This window comes from Sinocyclocheilus grahami, unplaced genomic scaffold (genome assembly GCF_001515645.1).
Source record: "Sinocyclocheilus grahami isolate Dianchi unplaced genomic scaffold, SAMN03320097.WGS_v1.1 scaffold67.1, whole genome shotgun sequence".
Classification (NCBI taxonomy): domain Eukaryota; kingdom Metazoa; phylum Chordata; class Actinopteri; order Cypriniformes; family Cyprinidae; genus Sinocyclocheilus; species Sinocyclocheilus grahami.
The window spans coordinates 840,562-862,532 of NW_015505246.1; the positions used below are offsets into that span (position 1 = coordinate 840,562).

The 21,971-nt window shown below is 36.5% G+C and overlaps 1 protein-coding gene across 1 annotated transcript; it reads left to right on the forward strand.

Moving 5' to 3' along the window:
- Positions 1–3,294: 3,294 nt before the first annotated feature.
- On the forward strand, positions 3,295–11,322 carry LOC107585137 (glycoprotein-N-acetylgalactosamine 3-beta-galactosyltransferase 1-B-like). The gene is made up of 4 exons (XM_016272016.1): positions 3,295–3,789; positions 4,535–4,792; positions 7,449–8,113; positions 9,892–11,322. The coding sequence occupies exons 2-4, from the start codon at positions 4,573–4,575 to the stop codon at positions 10,147–10,149; spliced, it is 1,143 nt and encodes a 380-aa protein (XP_016127502.1). The 5' UTR covers positions 3,295–3,789; positions 4,535–4,572; the 3' UTR covers positions 10,150–11,322.
- The last annotated feature ends 10,649 nt before the right edge of the window (positions 11,323–21,971 follow it).

The following is a 21,971-nucleotide window of genomic DNA, read 5'->3' on the forward strand; positions in this document are numbered from 1 at the left end:
AAAAAGGTAACACGTTTCGTAGCTTGGCGATGTTTCTAAGATGGAAGAATGCTGTTTTTGTAACAAGACAATTTGCTGTCTAATATAACACCCAGATTGTTGACTGTAGAGGAAGTAACCGTGCATCCGTCTAGTTGCAAATTGTAATCCAAGAGATTCTGTGTACTGTTTTTTTTTGGTCCAATAAGTAATATCTGTCTTATCCGAATTTAATAGGAGAAAATTATTGGTCATCCAATCTTTTACATTTTTAACACATTCTGTTAGCTTAGATAATTTAGAAGTTTCATCTGGTCTTGTTGAGATCATATCTTGTTTAGTATCATCAGCATAACAATGGAAACTAATCCCGTATTTTCCTGAGGTGGACCCCCCTCCCCCAGGCCGCTATTTCTACCCCGAGGGGTATATGTCGAACATCACCTGACCAAACCTGGAAAACGGGTCTCATCGCTTCCGCTTGTCGGAGAACGTGTTAACAGCCATATTAAATAATAGCTATATCTATGGACTTTAAAGATAATCAGTTAAACCAGCTAGCTGTTTTTATTGTTGACGTTTTATTCCATTTCTATTGAATAAAATCTAAATGTGAAAAGAATAAAACTAAAAAAACGTTTAGATATCAGTCCGCATATGTGGTGGACATTGGTTATGATCATCATTGGTATCTACTTTGAAGGCATCTTAAGTAAAACTGCTTCATATTTAACGAAGCATATGCAAAACGCTTGAACCGGAAGCGACGAGACCCGGTTAACAGAATACGGAAGTCTGTTGCGCATCCCTATTGTTGTTGCAACACCGCCACCTCTACCAATCCAATGGGGCTCATGCTTATAACAGAAGCTTGGTGGAGTAGGCTCATTTAGACCAATATAATCATTTGGTTTGAGCAAGGTTTCAGTCAAGCAGAGTACATCAAAACTAAACTAAACAAAACTGTTGGTCAAATTTTCAGTGGCTCAGAGACTCGCTTACAACAGCTTTGGGTTTTCAAAGGTCACCACGAGATGCACAATTGTACATTTTGGTACTACTAAAGAAATGTTTCTCAGAAACCTGTTAAAAATGCATGCGTGGGAGCGATGACTGAAAAATAAAATGTACGATATGCTGTGGTCTACAATAAAAATAATAATTCATAGGTTTAAACAATGTTAAGTAGCCTTGAAGTCGCACACATTCAAATTACAAGCTCACCTCGTGTCTTCTGAGCATTGTGACAAAACGCCTTTTCATTCTGGTCACAATTTTATTGTTAGTATAATATAACAACAGCTAGTATATTCATATAAATAAAAGTTAATATACAATCGTTACAAAATATACCCCCGTTTCTGACAGCTTTCAAATGAAAAGCTTGCTGCAGTGAGATCCAGGGAGTTGAGTAAATGCCTATATCAGAGATACATTTTAAAAGAAGCATTATTTAGATCAATAATTTATAACAAGTGAAAAGTGTTCCAAAGTATTGTATCTAATAGATGAAGTAGGGAAAGTCAGAAGAAAAGCTAAAAAAAAAATAACTATATCTGCGGATTGCAAGAAAAGCAGAAGAAGGGAGAAGTAGTAGTAAAGAAGTAAAGGAAAGTGTGAAAAAAAATTAAGAATCAGAGTAGGTACAAGGAATATGCAGGAAACTTACATCCTCCCAAATTGGTGTTTATGTCTAATAAGAAAAGGTTAAATAGACTTATTCATTATGTCACATGTTACATCGACTACAGATCAGGTTAGCCGCTAGGTCAGGGGTAGGCAAGTTCGGTCCTAGAGAGCTGCAGTCCTGCAGAGTTCAGCTCCAACCCTAATCAAACACACCTGAACAAGCTAATCAATGTCTTCAGGATTACTAAGGCTATAGGCAGGTTAGTTTTTTTTCAGGGTTGGAGCTGAACTCTGCAGGACTGCGGCTCTCTAGGACCGAACTTGCCTACCCCTGGGCTAGGTCATGGTGACCAGTCAAATGTTGTGGTTAAAAATAGATGTGTGGTTAGATATGGTTTCCACATCTTTAGAACAAATTTAGCTAAATAAGCACTTTGTTTTAAATATCATATTTTACATATTACAAAAAAAAAAACAGATTCTAGAACAGAACATCTAGTACCATTAATGACTAATTCTGAGAAACATTACTCAGGCAGTAGTTGAAAGATGTCCAATATCTAACAGAACACCAATAGAAGATGTAACTTTCAAACATATAAAATGTGCATAACATACATAATTTTGGAGAATACTACAAATATCACATAAGAACATAAATCAAACAAAGTAAAAGATAAACATAAATGAATCACAGTATTTGAATATGAATATAGGATTAGGATTATTATAAGAAGCATAAATCAATAAGTAATAAATCACATAACATTGATTATTTGTATACATAATTTATACATCAGTTAATAATGCTTGATTTGAAAAAAAAAAAAAAAAAGGTTATTAAAATTACTTATACATTGTTAATTTTCGCATAGGGTTGTGCTCATAAGCATTTGAGGAAGCAGACACGACACGACTTGAACGCTCTCAAACCTTCACCGGATTTCAACCGGCTAGGCTAGGCGTAATTGATGTCGATCAGAGTATGTGGAGATACTCTGTACTACGGGCATTCTCGTTACAGAATCGCGCTGACCCTTTTGCTGCAGTCCTTTAAATACCAAACCAAGTAAATACATCCTCCAAATGGAGGCCTGTACCAACAATTGGAATTTGCATTAAGCCAGGTCCCAGACCTGGGTGGTCTACACCTCAATAAGAACAAAAGGTAATTTGCATGAGATTGCTCTCTACGGTGATCAAAGTTTCTCTTAACTCTTAGGATCTGTATTATCTTTTAGTAAGATTAAGACCATTGTACCACTTGCCCTGAAACTATTCAAATGAAACCAAACATGACTGTAAATCTTATTTGCATTCATTTAGAACATTATATTCTTGACCAGTTTGAGTGAAAAGGCACAGATGCATATGTGAGAGAGGCGTTTCCCGCACCACCCCTCTGTGGGGTGTCCTGAAGATGCCAGTGCATTCTTTGCCTCTCAGGAGATCAAAGTATTCTAGTTTCTTTTATCCTTACATAACAATCTTTCAAACTTTTTTCGACGTGATTCGTTTGGCTCCCTGCCTTCACTTGCCGGAATGTGTTCCACGGTTGGATACATGTGGTCCAATCATAACCCGCCGTTCAAATGACATCATCGTTCAGCCTAAGATTGACAGTCGATCCATCCAATCAAATGCGCTTCCGTATGTCTTGTATTAGTTGTGACGCGAACAGTTGAGTTCACACTTCACCGTTCCTCAATCGTTTCGAGAATGGTGTAGTCGAAAAGATTTCCTTAATTTTTTGGTTGAAATAAAAGCGAAACAACTTAGTGGGATGGGTGTGTGTCACTGTCCACGAAACAAAGTTGGACAGGGAGTAGCTCTGAAAAGGGTCGGCTAATTATAATACCGAACTGAACCGCCCCCATACCTCTCGGCTTTTACTTGGTGGTGAACAACATTCAGTTAACATAGGAAGAGATAGGAAGCACGTTGCTAGTTAGCTTTAAGTAAAACCTAGTATTATCCCCCAAGGCAAATTTGTACGGGCCGGAAAATAGCCAGGACATGATTCTGAAGCCGATGTGCATGATTAAGCTGTCAGATTTATTGGATTTAAGTTGAAAACCACAGCTATGCTGTTATGCTAGCTCTCCGAGTTGGACTGAAATGGCCTCAGTGCCGAATCCTGCAGTTTTTCTCACTTCTGTTATGGAGGAAATAAGCTGTCTGGTAAGATTATGTGTCACCTAAGAAAGGCTAAAATATTTGCTCTGGTACTTCTGCTGTAATCATGACAAAGCTGCTTGTTTTAAAACTTTTTTTTAAATCAAAAATAGAAAAAAAGTGTTCATAGATTACAATTAATTTTGTCATTCAAAATGTGTATGTTCTTCAATAATAACAAAAGCAACAGTTGATGATGTCACATTCGTATTTTCTGTACTTCGTCTAAACATTTTAGGGTTTAGTTATTTAATAAAATTAGGCCCCCTTAGTACACAACTATTGTGCTAGTAAACAATTAACATTTTTTAAATGACGATCTTGTATATTTTACGTCTCAAAATTGTCAGGAGAACTAAAGACAAATTGATTATTGGAAGAACGCCAGTTACACAACGCCTGATAAGTGTTGTCTAAATTTAAACTTAATTTCCCAATGTAAAAAATTTAATCCAGCATTATTTTCCAGCGAAGACGTTTAGCTGTCATTAGTTGTATCCTGGTATGACGACGCATGCTGTTTTCTATCGCAGTGCTGTCATAATCAGTCATAGATCATGGAGCTGCTGTCACGCAGACTCTACGCGCATAACATCGGGTTTATTTTCGATTTTTATTTTATTTTATTTATTTATTTGTATTAATGAGATCTGAATCGTGAACGTAGCATATTGACAGGTTTGACGAGCACTGCGCCGTCCTCTGCTGCCTGTAGTTAGTGGTTTTGTGTTTCTGTCCGTCTTCTAAATAGTCACTCTGAGGTGAGAGTCTCTACATACAGAGCTCGTGATGAAAGCTCTCGGCGCGCGCTCCGCGTTCTACGTGGGCCTTGTGGTGGGCACGTGCACCATGTACGTGCTCCTGCGTCAGGTTGGGTTCACGCGGAACGTGGGGTCTGTTGAGCCCGAGGCCCACAAGAAAAGCATGCTGGAGATGGTTGAAGAAGAAAACAAGAACTGGAAGAAGGAGAGGTTGGCTCTCTTCAACCTCAATCATCCTCACCATACAGGTAAATACAATGTAGAAATGAATGCTTATAATAAGCAAACACAATATATTCATAGTATGAGCACTACAAGTGAAACTCTGTATCTATAAAGTGCCACAGTGTATATCGATCAATGGCCCAGAAATGATCCAAACCTTTATGATTGTCATATTTGGAACCTGAATGACAAAACATGAAATGCAAGTGAATAGTAGGAAATCAAGTCATACAGGTTTGGTACAATATGAGGTGAGTAAATTATGGCAGAATTTGAATCTTTGTTTTTTGTCCTTAAGCATATATGGTAATTGTGTGTATCGGGCCTGAATAACTTAAATGGCGTTACATTCCTATATATAAAATACATTCCTTGTGCTCTGTTGTTTCACCTGTACAACTTGTTTTGCATGGTTTTGTTGGAAACCGTAATATGGAAATGATCCCCTAAATTACAGTCATATTCAATTTTTTTTAGAAATATGTTGTTTGTCAGGTCTTATGATCCACAAAGAACAAGTATTTTGTGAATCTGTCAGTTAATGTTAAAAGAAATAAATAAAGGCATTCCCAAAAGAGGTGTGTTAGACTGGTATAGCCAGATAATGTATATACAGTGCTTCAGCTTTTACACCCTTTTATTGATATGACTTGTGAATATAATTTCACACCCTGATACTATAATTGAAAAAACAGTTCACCTGTTCACCAGCCTTCTATGTGTGAGGAACTCTTTATGGGCATGTTTGCGTCTGACTGTGTATACTCCCTGGAGAGATGTACTTTGCTTTTAATTTTGGGCTCACATCTTATGTGTTGTCCTTGTTAAAGTTTACAGAAAGGTTTTATCAACAGTTGGTTATCAGTAAACTATCCCAAAAGTAATAAACTGTGGACTATCAAATGCTGGCTCTAAATTTTATGAATAAATATTTGACACAAATTTAAACAGATAATGGTATTCCATACTTGATAAACTATTTCTTAAGTGTTTATCAACATTTTTAAAAGCTTTTTGGCTTTGTCTAGTTCATTTTAAAGGGGTCATATGATGCGATTTAAATTTTTTAGTAGACTACAATGCCGGCTGTTTTGACTCGGAGACTGCAAGTACGTTTTTTTATATTTAAAGAGTTTTTATATTTTATATTTTTTATATTTAAAGCGAGTTTTTTGGGCAGTGTAGAGTAGCGCTTGTTGTTTGTCATTTCTCCGGTCACAAATGCAGACATGGTTTTATGTTTACGCGGCGCAATGCAACGTGTAGAAAGACAGTATAAGTCATTATAATCCATAATTATGTCCCCACTGGATGCAACGAATGCCTCGTTTATAATGGGTTTTCATGTTTTTAAATCATCGCCCCGGCCTGACGGCATCATCACAATATGGTGAGAGGCGTAACATTTCCGTCACACGCTTGAGGTATTCGGCCAATCATAACGCACTGGATAGCTGGCCAATCAGAGCACACCTTGCTTTTCAGACCGATGAGCTTTGTAAAAATCGAGGCGTTTCAGAAAGGCGGGGCATAGAGGAGAAACAATAATGTACAGTATGTGGAAAATAATGTGTTTTTTGAACCTTAAACCGCATAAACACATTTCATTACACCAAATACACCAAATAATGTTCTTTTTATCATATGACCCCTTTAAAGGGTTAATTTCGCCAAAATAAAAATTCATCATTTACTCACACCCTTATGTCGTTCTTCATCTTTGAAACACAAATTAAGATATTTTTAATGTCTGTCCATTGAAAGTCTCCACAACTAAAACTTTATTCAATAAAAACATTTAAAATTATGTAATCCATATGAGTCGAGTGGTTTAATCCAAGTCTCCTAAAGAGACACATTTACTATGTGATGAAAAGATTTAACTTAGGCTTTTATTCACATTTTATTCCGCACCTACGGTTGAGCTGCCAATGACAATATTTGATGTGATCTGTGTATGTGCACTGACCAATGTTTATGTGTGAATATGAATAAAATATTTACACTTCAATTTTAGAAGACTTAAAAAGCACAATTCATTTGAATTACTTTTACAGTGTTATCTTGTACTTTTGATGTTTTCAATGGATGGAAGAAATGAGAGAGCAATCTTCATTTATGTTCCAGAAGATGAACTAAAGTCTTATTGCCTTGGAATGACATTAGGTTGACAAAATGATGACAGAATTTTCATTTTTCAGTGAACTATCACTTTAAACGGTCCTGCATTGTGCTGTCAAATGATTAATTGCGATAAATCGCATCCAAAATAAAAGTTTTTGTTTACATAATATATGTATGTGTACCATGTATATTTATTATGTATATATAAATACACACGCATACATGTATATATTTCAGAAAAATATGGTATTTTTATACATTAAATATATTTATTTATAATATAAATTATATGAATATAAATATAGACGTAAATATTTTCAAAATATATACTGTATGTGTGTGTATTTATATATACATCATAAATATACACAGAACACACATATTATGCAAACAAAAACTTTTATCGCGATTAATCGTTTGACAGCACTAATTTTGACATGAATTTTTATTCTCACTAGCATCTTTCACATTCAAAATATTCTTATCTGCTTTGTAGCATGTGATTTTGGTTTGATTTGAGTATTTTTCTGAGTAATCATTGTCTGTCTCTTGTAGGTGAGGATGGCACTCTGGCTGACGCTCTCTATAAGCATGTACGCATTTTGTGTTGGGTCATGACCGGCCCTAATAACCTTGAGAAGAAAGCTCGGCACGTGAAAGCCACGTGGAGTCGCCACTGCAACATTGTGGTCTTCATAAGCTCTGTGGATGACCCTGATTTTCCTACGGTTGGCCTAAACACCAAGGAAGGTCGGGATCAGCTGTACTGGAAAACCATTCGTGCTTTCCACTACGTCATGGACAAGCACGGGGACGAGGCAGACTGGTTCCTCAAAGCGGATGACGACACTTACGTGGTCGTCGACAACCTGCGCTGGATTCTGGCCAGCCACTCTCCAGAGGACCCGGTGTATTTCGGCCGGCGGTTTAAGCCGTACGTAAAACAGGGATACATGAGTGGCGGTGCTGGTTACGTGCTTAGCAAAGAGGCTCTGAGGAGGTTTGTTGTGGGCTTTCGCACCAAAGTGTGCACTCACACTAGCTCAGTGGAGGACCTAGCTCTGGGTCAGTGTATGGAGAAGATAGGCGTTGTGGCAGGAGACTCCAGAGACACCTTAGAAAGAGAGACATTCCATCCTTTTGTACCAGAGTCCCATCTCACTGGTACATTTCCTAAGACCTTCTGGTATTGGAACTACTGTTATTACCCCATTGTGCAGGTGAGTCCGAATTCAGTGAAGATTGCCTGATATCTATTCTAAAACCTAGTAAGCTGCCTACCTAGACGGCATCATAGGCTCCAGTAGTCTCCTTCATCAAAATATATATATATATATATATATATATAAAAATTTTTTGCTTGGAGCATCATGTATTGAGAACAGTTTATCAGTTTATAGTTTTTTTTTTTTTGTTTGTTTTTTATCAGATAGCCATAGCTTGATCTTCCAGTGAAAGGATAGACTTCTCTCTGGTGACATATGACAGACTTCATTTTGTCAGCTTAAACACACCCCTTTTTGCAATCGACTGCAAGTTTGCATTCAATTCTGCCTCCGTCCAATCAACAACTGTGCCCACCCTACAGTTTTTTTCTTTTTTGATAATCTGCCAAACTTGGATGTATGTCATAATACAGAAGAAAATATATTTTGTGGCATTATGACTTTGTTTCAAATCAGTCACTTTTCAGTTAAGATGCTACCTGTGTAGACAGTGAAGAGAGTCGTATTAAAGGTGAAAAATCAGACTTCAGTCTTTCTACGTTTGCATTTAGTGCACCCTGAGGATGTGAATCTCACCCTTTGCATACATTCTATTTAAATAAATGACGCACAAGAACATTTACTATGTGCTTCTCAAGTCAAAAGCCACTAATCCCCGTGTCACTGAACGCCCGAGTGAGCACAAGTTTGTTTTGGCACAAATCAAAGTCTACTGAGTGAATTTTGCTGGCACTTATTACTTTAAGTACTGTTGCCTGATGAAATTAAAAATAAGAAAAGACTAGCTTATAGTTAAGAGTTTTAAAAAGTAAAGACAATTCTGTCATTATTTGCAGTATTAATACTTGTTTTGATACTTTTGTTTTATTTATTTATTTAGCTTGGAACACAAAGGGGGAAAAAATGTCATAGTTTACTCATACTGAACGTCACCAAACTCGTTAGATGTTTCTGATAGTCGTGTTTTAATTGAACACAAAAGTGTTTGCATAATATGGGCTCTTTTCCATTCTTTTACACTGAATGGGGACCAACATTTTCTTGCTTCAAAAGAATGCAAAAGCACCATAAAAGTTATTGATTTGAATGGTGATTTATATGCCAAGTTGAAGTCAGGAACTTAAATTATATTCTTAAAAAAAAAACATGTCCCTTTTAGACTTGCACTCTATTCATTTACTGCTTGTTTTCTTTAAAAAAAAAACACTAACACTAGCTTTTCTAATCTTCTATATTCTATCTATATTCTATCTATAAATATTCTATCTATTTGTTTTTCTTTTTATTTATTATACAATTAACAAAAGCAAAAAAGGCCTCTAACACTAGCTTGCTCTATTCTTTTTCTATTCAATCTGTTTTTATTATATCATTTCTGTTATTATATAGCCTAATTTAAAAAAAACCTTGCAACGTGTACTGCGTAAAAGCGTCTGCTAAATGACTAAATGTAAATGTAAGTCATTTTTCACTAAAAATCTTCCAGTAACTGCTGAAACTGTATCCTTGAGCCAGAACCAAATCGGTGTGATTTGATGTATTATAATCAGTCTATATAATATTTTTATTATAACTTTATGGTGCTTTTTATTAATATTAAAAGATGCAGTCCACTTTCATTGGAACTGCCTAAAAAAGAGCTATCAGGATTTTATTAAAATGAAAAGCAAGACGTGGGTTTGGAACAACATGGCGAGTATGCAGTTACAGGTTATATATAATAATATAATATATTCATATAATAATATATTCTTTCTCTCTGTTTGTCTCAGGGCCCACAGTGTTGCTCAGACCTGGCTGTTTCTTTCCACTATGTGGATGCGTCACACATGTACCTGCTGGAATACTACACTTACCACTTGCGTGCCTTTGGCTACAAATACCGCTATCAGCCCCCTGAGCCCAGTGTCATACAAGACTTAAATGCTCCAGCCCCAGACAAAGTGGAAATCGGAGACATAGAGGAAAAGCTGGGGGCAGAAGAACAGGAAGGAGAAAAGAAATCCCTCGAGCAAAATGAAAAGTTATAGCAGATTTTTGCATAGGAATTTTTACAAGTAACATTAAAAAAGAACTGTTTTTGGGATGGTGTCTTAAAATATCTTCTGTATTGTGCCACAGAAATGTGTGCATGACATGTTTGCGTGATTTAATGAACTGGTACAGTTGGGAGTGTGTTCCTCTTAATAATGTAATTGTATGCGAATGTTTAAATATGACAGTGCGGAATTGTATGACATGAAAGTTTAGACTTGTGTGTAGGACCCTGCCTTAATAGTATAATAATGTTGGGTAATATTTTGGGGCCAGAAGCAAGGATGCCTCTGCATTCGTTATACTTTGCATTCATTTCTAATTTGTATTTCTTTTTGTATAAAAATATGAGTTTGCTCTGCACTGTCATCATAAACACACCGCCATGTATGATTTAACAGCAATGTCATAAGAAAAAGGGGCCCTGATTTTACTTTCATTTGCTCATTCCCTTGAATTAGTGCCTCTGCTCTGATCCAGAAAAATCATGCATTTCCATATGTCCCTGGACCACGTTTGTATTGAGTTTAGGCAATATTTAAACAGCAGCTTATAGATTTTGTAGCTTGCAAACCAATTCAGCAAACATTCAAGCTCCAGCTGTGTTTTCTCTCTACACAGTCTACAATACCTTTGCCAAAGTTGAACGTGCACAATTTACTTTGACTAAGATTACATCGAAATAAAAATTAACCAGGATGTAGTCCTTCAACTGACACCAAAACAGCTATTACCCTTCTCTGAAAGTTAAAGGGATAGTTCACCCAAAAATGAAAATTGTCATCATTTACTCTTCCCAAAGTTGCTCCAAATCTGTATGAGTTTCTATGAGAAGATATTTGCGAAGAATGTAGTTAACCAAACAGTTTCTGGTAGCCATTTACTTGTATAGTATGGAAAAAATACTATTGTGGTCACTGACTACCAGCAATTGTTTTGTTCTTCAAAATATCTTCCTTTGTGTTCAGCAGAAGAAAGAAGTTCATACAGGTTTGGAACAACATGAGGATGAGTAAATGATGACAAAATGTTCATTTTTGGGTGAACTACCCCATTAGGAAAGTTTCAAGAATACGGATTTGTAAGATTCTGTTGGCTGGCCCAATAGTTCATGAGTGCCTGGGAAAGAAGTAAAGGTAGCAAGGTAGATAAGACCGTGTAAGTATACACAGTTTTTTCTCCATGCTAATGGGAATTGTGGTCTTATAGATGAATGGTGTAGTGTAACACGCTGTGAAGTAGTGCAGCTTGTGAGTTATTGGGACTGACCACATAATGCTTTATTTAATTGTTTGCAGTGTGACTGGAGGTTTTTGTTTATATGGGATTGAATGTCAGGTTTTGCTTCGGTTCACACTGCCAGTGTTGTAACTCCTACAGCGGTCTGTGCATGAGATTAGGCATGTTGATTTTGAAGTTGATATAGCCGCTTGTCCAGGGTGGTGAAATTGATTCAGTTTCTTGTGGTGTGTGCTTTGTCTCAATTACTCAATTATTTGTGTGTATTTGCTGTACTTAAAGGGATAGTGCACTCAAAAATGAAAACTCTGTTATCATTTACTCACCCTCATGTCATTCCAAACCTGATTATATTTATTTTGAGAAACAAATAAAGATATATGTATTCTTTTTTTCATGATTGGACCCTATTATATAAACAAAACATTCTTCAGCATATGTGTTGAAAAACATGAGGCTGAGTAAATAACAGTGTTCGTTTTTGGTTGAACTGTCCCTTTAAATGTGCTGGTTTTGGTACAGTTTTCTGAAAGGACCCTTTTAAAATAATGCACACGAAATGTGTATCATTCAAATTCACTTTTTTTTAAATTCCAGTATGATAGGATTTGAGATAAAGCTGAGAGTTAAATCAGAGGCAGCAGTGCTCAAACTCTTGCATGTGCAGATATTTTGACTGTGCGCTATATAGTTTGACACCACAATTATGAAGGAATTCAAAGTTCATTTTATTTTGAACTGGAAGTGAGTTTATTTTAATACCAACCACTTTTTGTCCTTTGACCACTCCAAGCACAAAGTCATTTTTGCTTTTGTCTGAAGTGACTCAAATGAGCAAATACAAATACATACAGATATACATGTTATTGATCAAATTATCCTCATTTTAGTTGCTAATCAAATTCTGTGTACATCTTGAGATTGTTAATGGAATGATTATGGTTTTGACTAAACATGATTGCTTTACTTATCAATGAGTATTCAGTAATCCATGGTGTGAATTAAGCTGTAGGGAAATATCTGTGAAATTGCCAGAGTAATGGAAATGTTTGCAGTATTCTGTACTAGTCTGTTGATTCAAAGAGGAAAAGCACTCTTGAGTTTGCGCCATCCATTTTAAGTATGATCTAATAGTTGTTTTTTGGGGGTAAATTTCCATTATTTCAAAGAGAAGTTAGCTATGAAATGTTTGAATGTGCTCATACTTTCCTAGTATGCTGATGATCTTCCTTAGAAAAGCTCTGGCTAAAATTGTTCCCTTTACAGAGTTTACTTTGTAAGTTGACTTAAGTTTGTATATTTCAGATCCTCAACAGAGAGAAAGACATGCAAATCTTAAGATGAGTAGAGTTTTCTTTGGAGACGTTGCATTGATTAAGCAAAGTGTTTTGCCAAATTGCATTGACTTAGAAGGCCCATAGAAATTTGCTTCTGCACTCTGGGAGATGTGTAATGGATTATATAATGAAGAGGGAACCCAACTTGTCAGAAATGAAGCAGAACCATTCCTAGTGCGAACATCAAAACCAGCAATGCATTTTTGAATTCATGCATTTCATGACCTTGTCTTTAATCCAAAGGTATACGTGTTCCTTTCTTATTCTCTTTTGTTGGTAGGGTCTTTTATGTACAAAGGGAATCCTGTACAGTACTTCCACAGCAATCTTTTATTTATAAAAAAGAGTGTGTGAGACAAATGTGTGACAAGAATAATTCAATGAGGAACAATAACCAGCATATTAAATAAAGACTTATTTTACATTAAACTGTTTTTATGTGGCCTCTTTGAATAAATAAATAAAATAGTATTTTTGCAGCACTTTAAATAAGCATAAAATTAATAAGGTATGAGCAAGAAAATGTACAACGTGTACCTTATGTATTCTTCGGTCTTCCTACATCCTGTCTTTTCATCCCAGGATTGTTGTCATTCCTGAAAACTAAGTAAATCTATCAACACATCCTTTTGTCTGATTTACGTCTCGTGCATTCTGTACTCAGAAATCTTAATGGCGTAAATGTAAGAATTTTTATCCTACATAAAAAGAGATGAAATATACCACAATGAACGCACTGACAATAAACTGAAACTCGTACAGCTTAGTTATCGTACAAAGACTTTTTCTTCAGAATGGCAGAATTGCATGGTGGATGAGTTCTGGACTGAAGAAGTTAGGCTTCATACACCACAGCAAAACCTTCATGAAAAACAACAACAATGCAATAAAATCAATAAAGTTATGTAAACCTCTGATAAAAATGACTTAAGTTGATCATCAGCAATTCATCAACAATTACTTTAATGCGACCATTCATTTGAACTCAAGGCAAACTTACAAATTCTCACCTCTGCCTTCTGTCCTTTAAGAAAATGTTGCCTCTTCTCTGTCCTCTCCAAGCAGGAATAGCTGGTAGTCAAAACAAATAATAGAAGGCTTGGTATTTTTTAGATGCTCATTTACTACAATTCTATATAGTGGCCACTAGAGGTCAGTGTATTCGCTGCAGTGTTCTGTATGTCACTCATTCTGCACTGTGCAAATTTCAAATGCTAAAGCGTGGTGACATAAATATAGTCAATAAATAATAAATTAACCTCAAATTATTGCACTTTTATTTCCTATTTTCTCTTTAGATTGACAGATATTGACCACCGTTTACATGTCCTGTCACAGACTTACCAGACACAGTGTTTCTCCGTCCTAACAATCCAATAAAGATGTCATTCATATTCGCTGCAAAAGACCAAAGAGAAAAATCTCATCAAGCTCTGAATGTTACTTTAATTAATAATAGTTGTATGTTAATGAAGAAAACTGGAACTTACGTCTAAATGGTGGATTTGTGTCACGATTTGTTCCTGTGAAATAAAAATGAATAATAAATCCACCTTAAAATACCATTGAGCTTGAAGGAATGGCTCTCAGTTCTGTCATTTACTCATCCTCAAGTTGTTTTAACCCTTAATGATGATATTTTTTCTGTGAAACAACAACATGAAGGTGAGAAAATGATGTCCTAATATTGTGCATTTTTAATAGGGGCTTACTGTTAAAAGCAAATTTCATCATTCATATGATTTAGTTTCCCTGTGTCTCACCTGCGCTCCTCCTGCCCATCAGGCCAATAAAACTGTCATAATCTATATCATTATATCGTTTCTCATAGCGCTCAGACTGGGGGTCGCTGTTGTCCTGTACAAAAAACACAAACAGGATCGCAAATGAAAGTCTGACCCACTAATGTGAATGACTCAGTAACATGAAGACCCCGGACTGTGATGATCATTAAAGTTATAAAAACAACTGAAAAAAAAAGATCAGGGAACTGCTTTGAAAAACTGATTTTACGATACAATAAAATAATACAGTAAAGCAGTGAGTGGTAGATTTTTTGGGGGGCATTTTTGTGTGTGTGTGTGTGTGTGTGTGCGCGTTTTTGTGACAAATGAGGACATAAATTTGTATAATGACAAAGGTATGACATAGGTATTACAAGGAGAAGGTGACTTTTCAGGACAGTACCCCATGTCCTCACTTTTCAAAACGCTTATAAATCACACAGAATGGAGTGTATTGAAAATCTGAAATAGCACAAAGTTTCCTGTAAGGGGTAGGTTTAGGGGTAGGGTTAGTGTAGGGTAATAGAATATACGGTCTGTACAGTATAAAAACCATTACGCCTATAGGATGTCCCCACTTTTCACAAAAACAAACCTGTCTGTGATGATCATTAAAGTTATAAAAACAACTGAAAAAAAAAGATCAGGGAACTGCTTTGAAAAACTGATTTTACGATACAATAAAATAATACAGTAAAGCAGTGAGTGGTAGATTTTTTGGGGGGCATTTTTGTGTGTGTGTGTGTGTGTGTGTGCGCGTTTTTGTGACAAATGAGGACATAAATTTGTATAATGACAAAGGTATGACATAGGTATTACAAGGAGAAGGTGACTTTTCAGGACAGTACCCCATGTCCTCACTTTTCAAAACGCTTATAAATCACACAGAATGGAGTGTATTGAAAATCTGAAATAGCACAAAGTTTCCTGTAAGGGGTAGGTTTAGGGGTAGGGTTAGTGTAGGGTAATAGAATATACGGTCTGTACAGTATAAAAACCATTACGCCTATAGGATGTCCCCACTTTTCACAAAAACAAACCTGTGTGTGTGTGTGTGTGTGTGTGTGTGTGTGTGAGTGTGTGTAAAAACCTGTATGCCTATGTGTGTAGTTTGCCAGTGTGGACACTCATGACTGAACCTCTGTTTGAGCTCATATTTAACAGTCAGATATCACATTAATAGAGCCATTAAGGTTTTAATAGAGTTTTCATTATTATTCATTCTAACCATCTCCATACATTCTCTCCGTATCGGTAGAATTTTTATGTGGTCATATTTCCAGTATACATATAGCCTAACCGAATATTAAATGGAAAAAACATACTACAACAATAAACATCTATATTAGCCTACTTAAATATTCCCTATTCTCTATTAATTTTGTCCTCCAAACTAAAATTTTGATTTTTGCAAATCAACGGCTACCTGTTGAGTAAACAAGTGACCCCACAATCAAAATACACTAGCATATATTATGCTATTGTGGAAGGTAATTATATATATTCACAGTATATATGTAGTTAGATAGATAGATTTTTTTTTCCCGGAGGAGGTGTTATTTAGAATGCAACTTTTAAGTAGGCTATTCACTTTTATTCAGTGTGACAACTAGCCCTATTAGATTCTTAGGCACATCGCGCACCTTTTCATCTCATAGAGCAAGTCCGTCTAACAAAGCAATGTTATCCTTTTTAAAGTGTCGTTTAACGTGAACTTACCGTGAATGACGGATAGTCGAGCGCACAGCGCGAGGGTCGAGGACACGCGAGCATCAGCAGCACATGAGAGAACAGCACGAGCAAGCAACCGCAGGACATCCTCAGAGCCACACCTGCGCCAAACTTTATTTAGAAAATCCAAACCATTCTTTCTTATAAAGCTAGCATAATTTGATCAAAGCAGTAATAATACCTTTTAAATACACTGAGATGAGCGGGAGTTCAGGAGGATGATGTTCAGTGCTGTCTTTCCAGAGCTGTAAAGACTCGCAGGTGCGCGCGGTCCTTTATTTGTAGCGTGCGTTCGCGCGCTCCGCTCACGCAAGCTCGGGCAAGCTGGCTGTCCAATACGAACCAAATAATGATGCTAACATATTCTAGTGACGCAAAGTCGTTAACACACAGAGCCTTGACGTATTTGTGCGGTCAGTTATATTACTACTAAACTCGCACCTCATCTTAGTCTCGATTTTCACGTCAGATTCAGTCCAGTATTGTCTATGCAGATTGACCTGTGGTTTATTATTGCTGTAAGATTTGTGAAGCAGTGATTAATGAGAACATTTGTAGAGTATAGGCTTTACAGTTCATTATATACAGAATCATAAGTTGGCAAATGGACAAGGTCATTTGCATTGTGTTCTGGGAAATAGGGTGTGTGAATTTAGAAGATTTTTTATTGAGAAAGATGTGTTTGACAGAGGGTTCAACTCTTATTATTCAGTGGGATTATGAGTCATCTATACTGGTCATTCCATTTACTCCATCTCATTACAGATATGTCCTTGATTAGGACAAAGCTGTCGGTGAGTTATAGAAAAGGTGCTGCCTTGATTAAGATCTGTAGGAGCCTGATCGATGCTTATGGCTTTAAAGCAAGGCTTAGATTTAAAACTCTCTGAAACTGGAAGAAATATTCTTTCAAATATATACATTTTGTAAGAAAAATACATTTGGCCTGCTGACCTCTTTAGTCTGTTTCTGTGTGAATCTCTAATTTTCCTACCTGTGAGACCGAGATGAAATCAAGATTGACATTTGCCATCAGACGCCTCCGTTCCAAACAGTTCAGTAGTGAATTTGTTGGTGTGTTAACAAAATTGTGTGTAAATTCATTTGCATAGAGAAGCCCTGAACCACTGAAGCCAATTTGTTTTTTTCAAACTATTCTTGCTTCTCTCTTTTGATTCCTCAGCAAGCAGGAAAGCTCTTAATGATACACCGACGCACTACATTCCTCATGAAGCCGGATTTGCTGTATACAAGGGATGTGGAGCTGGAAAACAGGACTTTGAAGTGATTAAGTCCGGTTGTTTGCATTGAGAACAAATGATTCCTTCAGTTCTGAACATTTCCATACTATCAAAACAAGTGATTATTTACGATAGTCTTGTCAGTGGAAGCATGCGTTCCCATAAGCCTGATTTGTTCCTGCATTTGTAAGAAAGTGTTGTTTGTGTTTGCTGAAGCGGATGTGAAACATTAGAACAGTTCGGAAGTACACCCACACTCACTAGTCCAGTCAGTGCTTCTCAATGGTGAATGACACCTACCATCTTTTGCTTACGCAAATCAACTCACACACAAACACACACACACACAGAATCGCTCTCATTTTCTTTCTTATAGCCTAATTTTTACTGTATTTCTGGTCTCATTCAGTCACCAAATATCGATTCACTTAATGTGAATAACGTTGTGTTCAGATTACAATGAACGACTGAATGCAAAGAAGTTCAATGCATGTTCATTGTTCAGACTTTGTTCTGCCAGTTGAAAAAACCCTTCACTATCGTCATCACCATCATCTTTCTTTCTTATATTATTTACTATATCCAAATGTGGCATATAATAATATACTTATTTTTAGTATATTTTATTTGTTTGCACTTTGTGTCAATGAAATTCAGCATTCAAAGGTTGCTTCCGTTCAACCCTCGCCCACCTACACGCTCTCACCCAAACACACCTTTGAGTCTTTAGATCAAGGAGAAAATAGTGGTTGAATGCTTCCTCTGTCCATGTTTTAAAAATAAACTTTGATTGTCTGTCTCATGGTCAGTGATCATTGACAGTACAGAGCATTTATCAGACTTCGTATCTTCATAAGCATAACCCAAAGTGACTTCAGTTACTGAAAACTTTGCAAAGACGATGCATCACTTTCCATCAAACATACATAAGGCTATATAAGGAGATAACTTGAATTTTTCAGTTTTCAGCATAAATTAAACCAAAGAATTTAACACTGCCATATTGCTGCTGGATGCCACATACCACATTTTTAAGGCTGGACTGATTTAGGGGACAGTTCAAAACAAAACAAGTAAATAAAATAAAATATATTCTCCCTGCCTCTGACACAGTATACTTACACAAGATTATGTGTGTGAATATGAATATGAATGTATGTGAGAGAGATTTGCTCATTGATTTAGTAGTAATGCATTACCCTATGCATGCCCCATCCTGAGGCTACTCCAGGTAATTTTGTGTAATCCAATTATAACCATCCAATTATAGCCAATTATGACTAAATAAGATTGCATCGAGTCCTATCTAACACATTTTACTACTCTGTGGCATCCATAATGACATGTAAACTGGGGGAGATATTTGACTTTTGTTCTCACACATGAACACACACAAAAATCACCCAAAGCCCCCTTAATTGGTGATACTGGATGAGTTCACTCTTAAGGGTTTATTAACACTTGATATGGCGCTGTGTGTGTGATCACTGCATGTGTGTCACATGTGACTCAAGTGTAAGAATCCCTTTGTGTTTTGGGCCAATAAGTTGACATGTGAAAATGAGAATCGCACTTCTGCATATTTCTGCTTGTACCTCACTCCTCCCACCCGTTTCTGTGTTTCTCACTTAAGTGAGAAATGATGGCATTGACGCTGGAGCCATTAGCGAAATTTATTAGGCCCCATGTAATCAGACAATTGTGAGCTGGTCTCAGTATTTCATAAGAGCGTCTCTGAACGCACAACACATTGAACCTTGAAGCAGATGGGCTAAAGCAGCAGAAGACCACAAAGTGCCACTCCTGAAAACAAGGCTACAGTTCACACTGGCTCACCAAAACTGGAAAAATAGAAGATTGGAAAAAGGTTGCCTGGTTTGATGAGTCTCAATTTCTGCTGCGACATTCAAATGGTAGAGTCAGAATTTGGCGTAAACAACATGAAAGCACACATCCATCCTGCCTTGTATCAAAGGTTCAGGCTGGTGATGGTGGTGTAATGGTGTGGGGGATATGTTCTTGGCACACTTTGTGTTGGGAAAAGTTACTTTTAAAAGTAATGCATTACAATATTGCATTACTTCCTAAAAAAGTAACTAATTACATTACTTAGTTACTTTTTATTGAAAGTAATGCGTTGCGTTACTTTTTTAAATCTGGGCTGGGCTTGCTTGTTTGCTTTTAATATAAGAAGTTCTATTTTTGGCAAATGTAAAAGCCCTTTCACACCAAAAGCCTCAGGCTGAAGGAAATGTAAATTCACATCTGTACAGTATACGCAGAAGAAGAAAGTTCAACACTCTTCAGCAATAAAAAAAGAAGAAGAAATGTTAGTTTATCTTGTGTAATTTTTCCTTATTAGTATGGCTGAATTGGATCACCGAAGGTCAGCAGCAAATTGGTTAATAAAATGGGATTAAATACATAAAGGATATTCAGTGTTGGGGAAAGTTACTTTTAAAAGTAATGCATTACAATATTGCATTACTTCCTAAAAAAGTAACTAATTACATTACTTAGTTACTTTTTATTGAAAGTAATGCGTTGCGTTACTTTTTTAAATCTGGGCTGGGCTTGCTTGTTTGCTTTTAATATAAGAAGTTCTATTTTTGGCAAATGTAAAAGCCCTTTCACACCAAAAGCCTCAGGCTGAAGGAAATGTAAATTCACATCTGTACAGTATACGCAGAAGAAGAAAGTTCAACACTCTTCAGCAATAAAAAAAGAAGAAGAAATGTTAGTTTATCTTGTGTAATTTTTCCTTATTAGTATGGCTGAATTGGATCACCGAAGGTCAGCAGCAAATTGGTTAATAAAATGGGATTAAATACATAAAGGATATTTGTATTATTTAACATATTTAATTATTGCAGCTTTGAGTCACATTCTGAGTTGCTTTTAACTGTTTTTATTCATTTTGAGGAAAACTAAATCTGATTTTTGAGTGAGTGAGATGAATTAATGCATGTTCACATTTATTCTAGAACTAAAGTAACTCCCGATTTCTCTCAACAAGGGGACAGGAGAGCTTTCAATCAATAAATGGGAAAAAAAGTAACTGGCGTTACTTATTTGAAAAAGTAACTCAGATATTTTCTTGTAAATTAAAAAGTAATGCATTACTTTACTAGTTACTTGAAAAAAAGTAATCTGATTACGTAACTTGCGTTACTTGTAATGCGTTACCCCCAACACTGCACTTTGAGCCACTCAGTACCAACTGAGCATCGTTTACATTCCACAGACTATCTGAGTATTGTTGCTGACCATGTCCATATCCTTTTATGACCACAGTATACCCATCTTGTGATGGACACTTCCAGGAGGATGATGTGCCATGTCTCACTGCTCAAATCATCTCAAACTGGTTTCTTGAACAAGACAATGAGCTCACTACACTCAAGTGGCCTCCAGTCACCAGATCTCAATCCAGTAGAACATTTTTGGAATATGGTGGAATGGGAGATTGGCATCATGGATGTGCAGCCAACAAATCTGCAACAGCTGCGTCATACTATCTGGTCATGATAGACCAAAGTTCCTGAAGAATGTTTCCAGCACACTGTGAAATCTACACCATGAAGAATAAAGGCAGTTCTTTGCCCAAATGCTAGTTCTTTGGCATAAAGATATTTGTGGCCCATTCCAACTCCCCACCCAAATGATTTGTTAGTTTCCTTTTGCTGACATCAATCTGCAACGTCATCTATAGGAAATGTTTATCTGGCAATGCCATTTGCTACACATGCTGTGCATAATTTGCATAATCTAAATCAGATTTAAATCTGGTGACTCGTGGTGAGTCTGATTATTGCACTGATTTCTGAGTAAAAAAAAACAATGTTGTTGCAAATAAACAAAGACAGTTTTACTGTTCACATTTTTTTTCTTTTACAGTTTACTTCATAGCCGTGGGAACATATTTTATCTGGGGGGTGCTGGGGGGCGGGGCTTGATGTTGCAGGGCGGAGCCATGATGGGGGATTTTTGACAAAATCCTATTAAACAGCCCAAACTCTTATAGATTAACATACACATGAAAACAGAGTTATATGCGAACCAATATACACTGAATAAAATTATAAACGCAACACTTTTGTTTTTGCCCCCATTTTTCATGAACTGAACTCAAAGATCTAAGACTTTTTCTATGTACACAAAAGGCCTATTTCTTTCAAATATTGTTCACAAATCTGTCTAAATCTGTGTTAGTGAGCACTTCTCCTTTGCCGAGATAATCCATCCACCTCACAGGTGTGGCATATCAAGATGCTGATTAGACAGCATGATTATTGGACAGGTGTGCCTTAGGCTGGCCACAATAAAAGGCCACTCTAAAATGTGCAGTTTTATCACACAGCACAATGCCACAGATGTCGCAAGTTTTGAGGGAGCATGCAATTGGCATGCTGACTGCAGGAATTTCCACCAGAGCTGTTGCCCGTGAATTGAATGTTCATTTCTCTACCATAAGCTGTCTCCAAAG

Coding starts and splice junctions, on each gene's coding strand:
- LOC107585137 (XM_016272016.1), top strand. CDS start 4,573: ATGAAAGCTCTCGGCGCGCGCTCCGCGTTCTACGTGGGCCTTGTGGTG. Junction 4,793..7,448: donor CAATCATCCTCACCATACAG/GTAAATACAATG, acceptor TGTCTCTTGTAG/GTGAGGATGGCACTCTGGCT. Junction 8,114..9,891: donor GTTATTACCCCATTGTGCAG/GTGAGTCCGAAT, acceptor TGTTTGTCTCAG/GGCCCACAGTGTTGCTCAGA.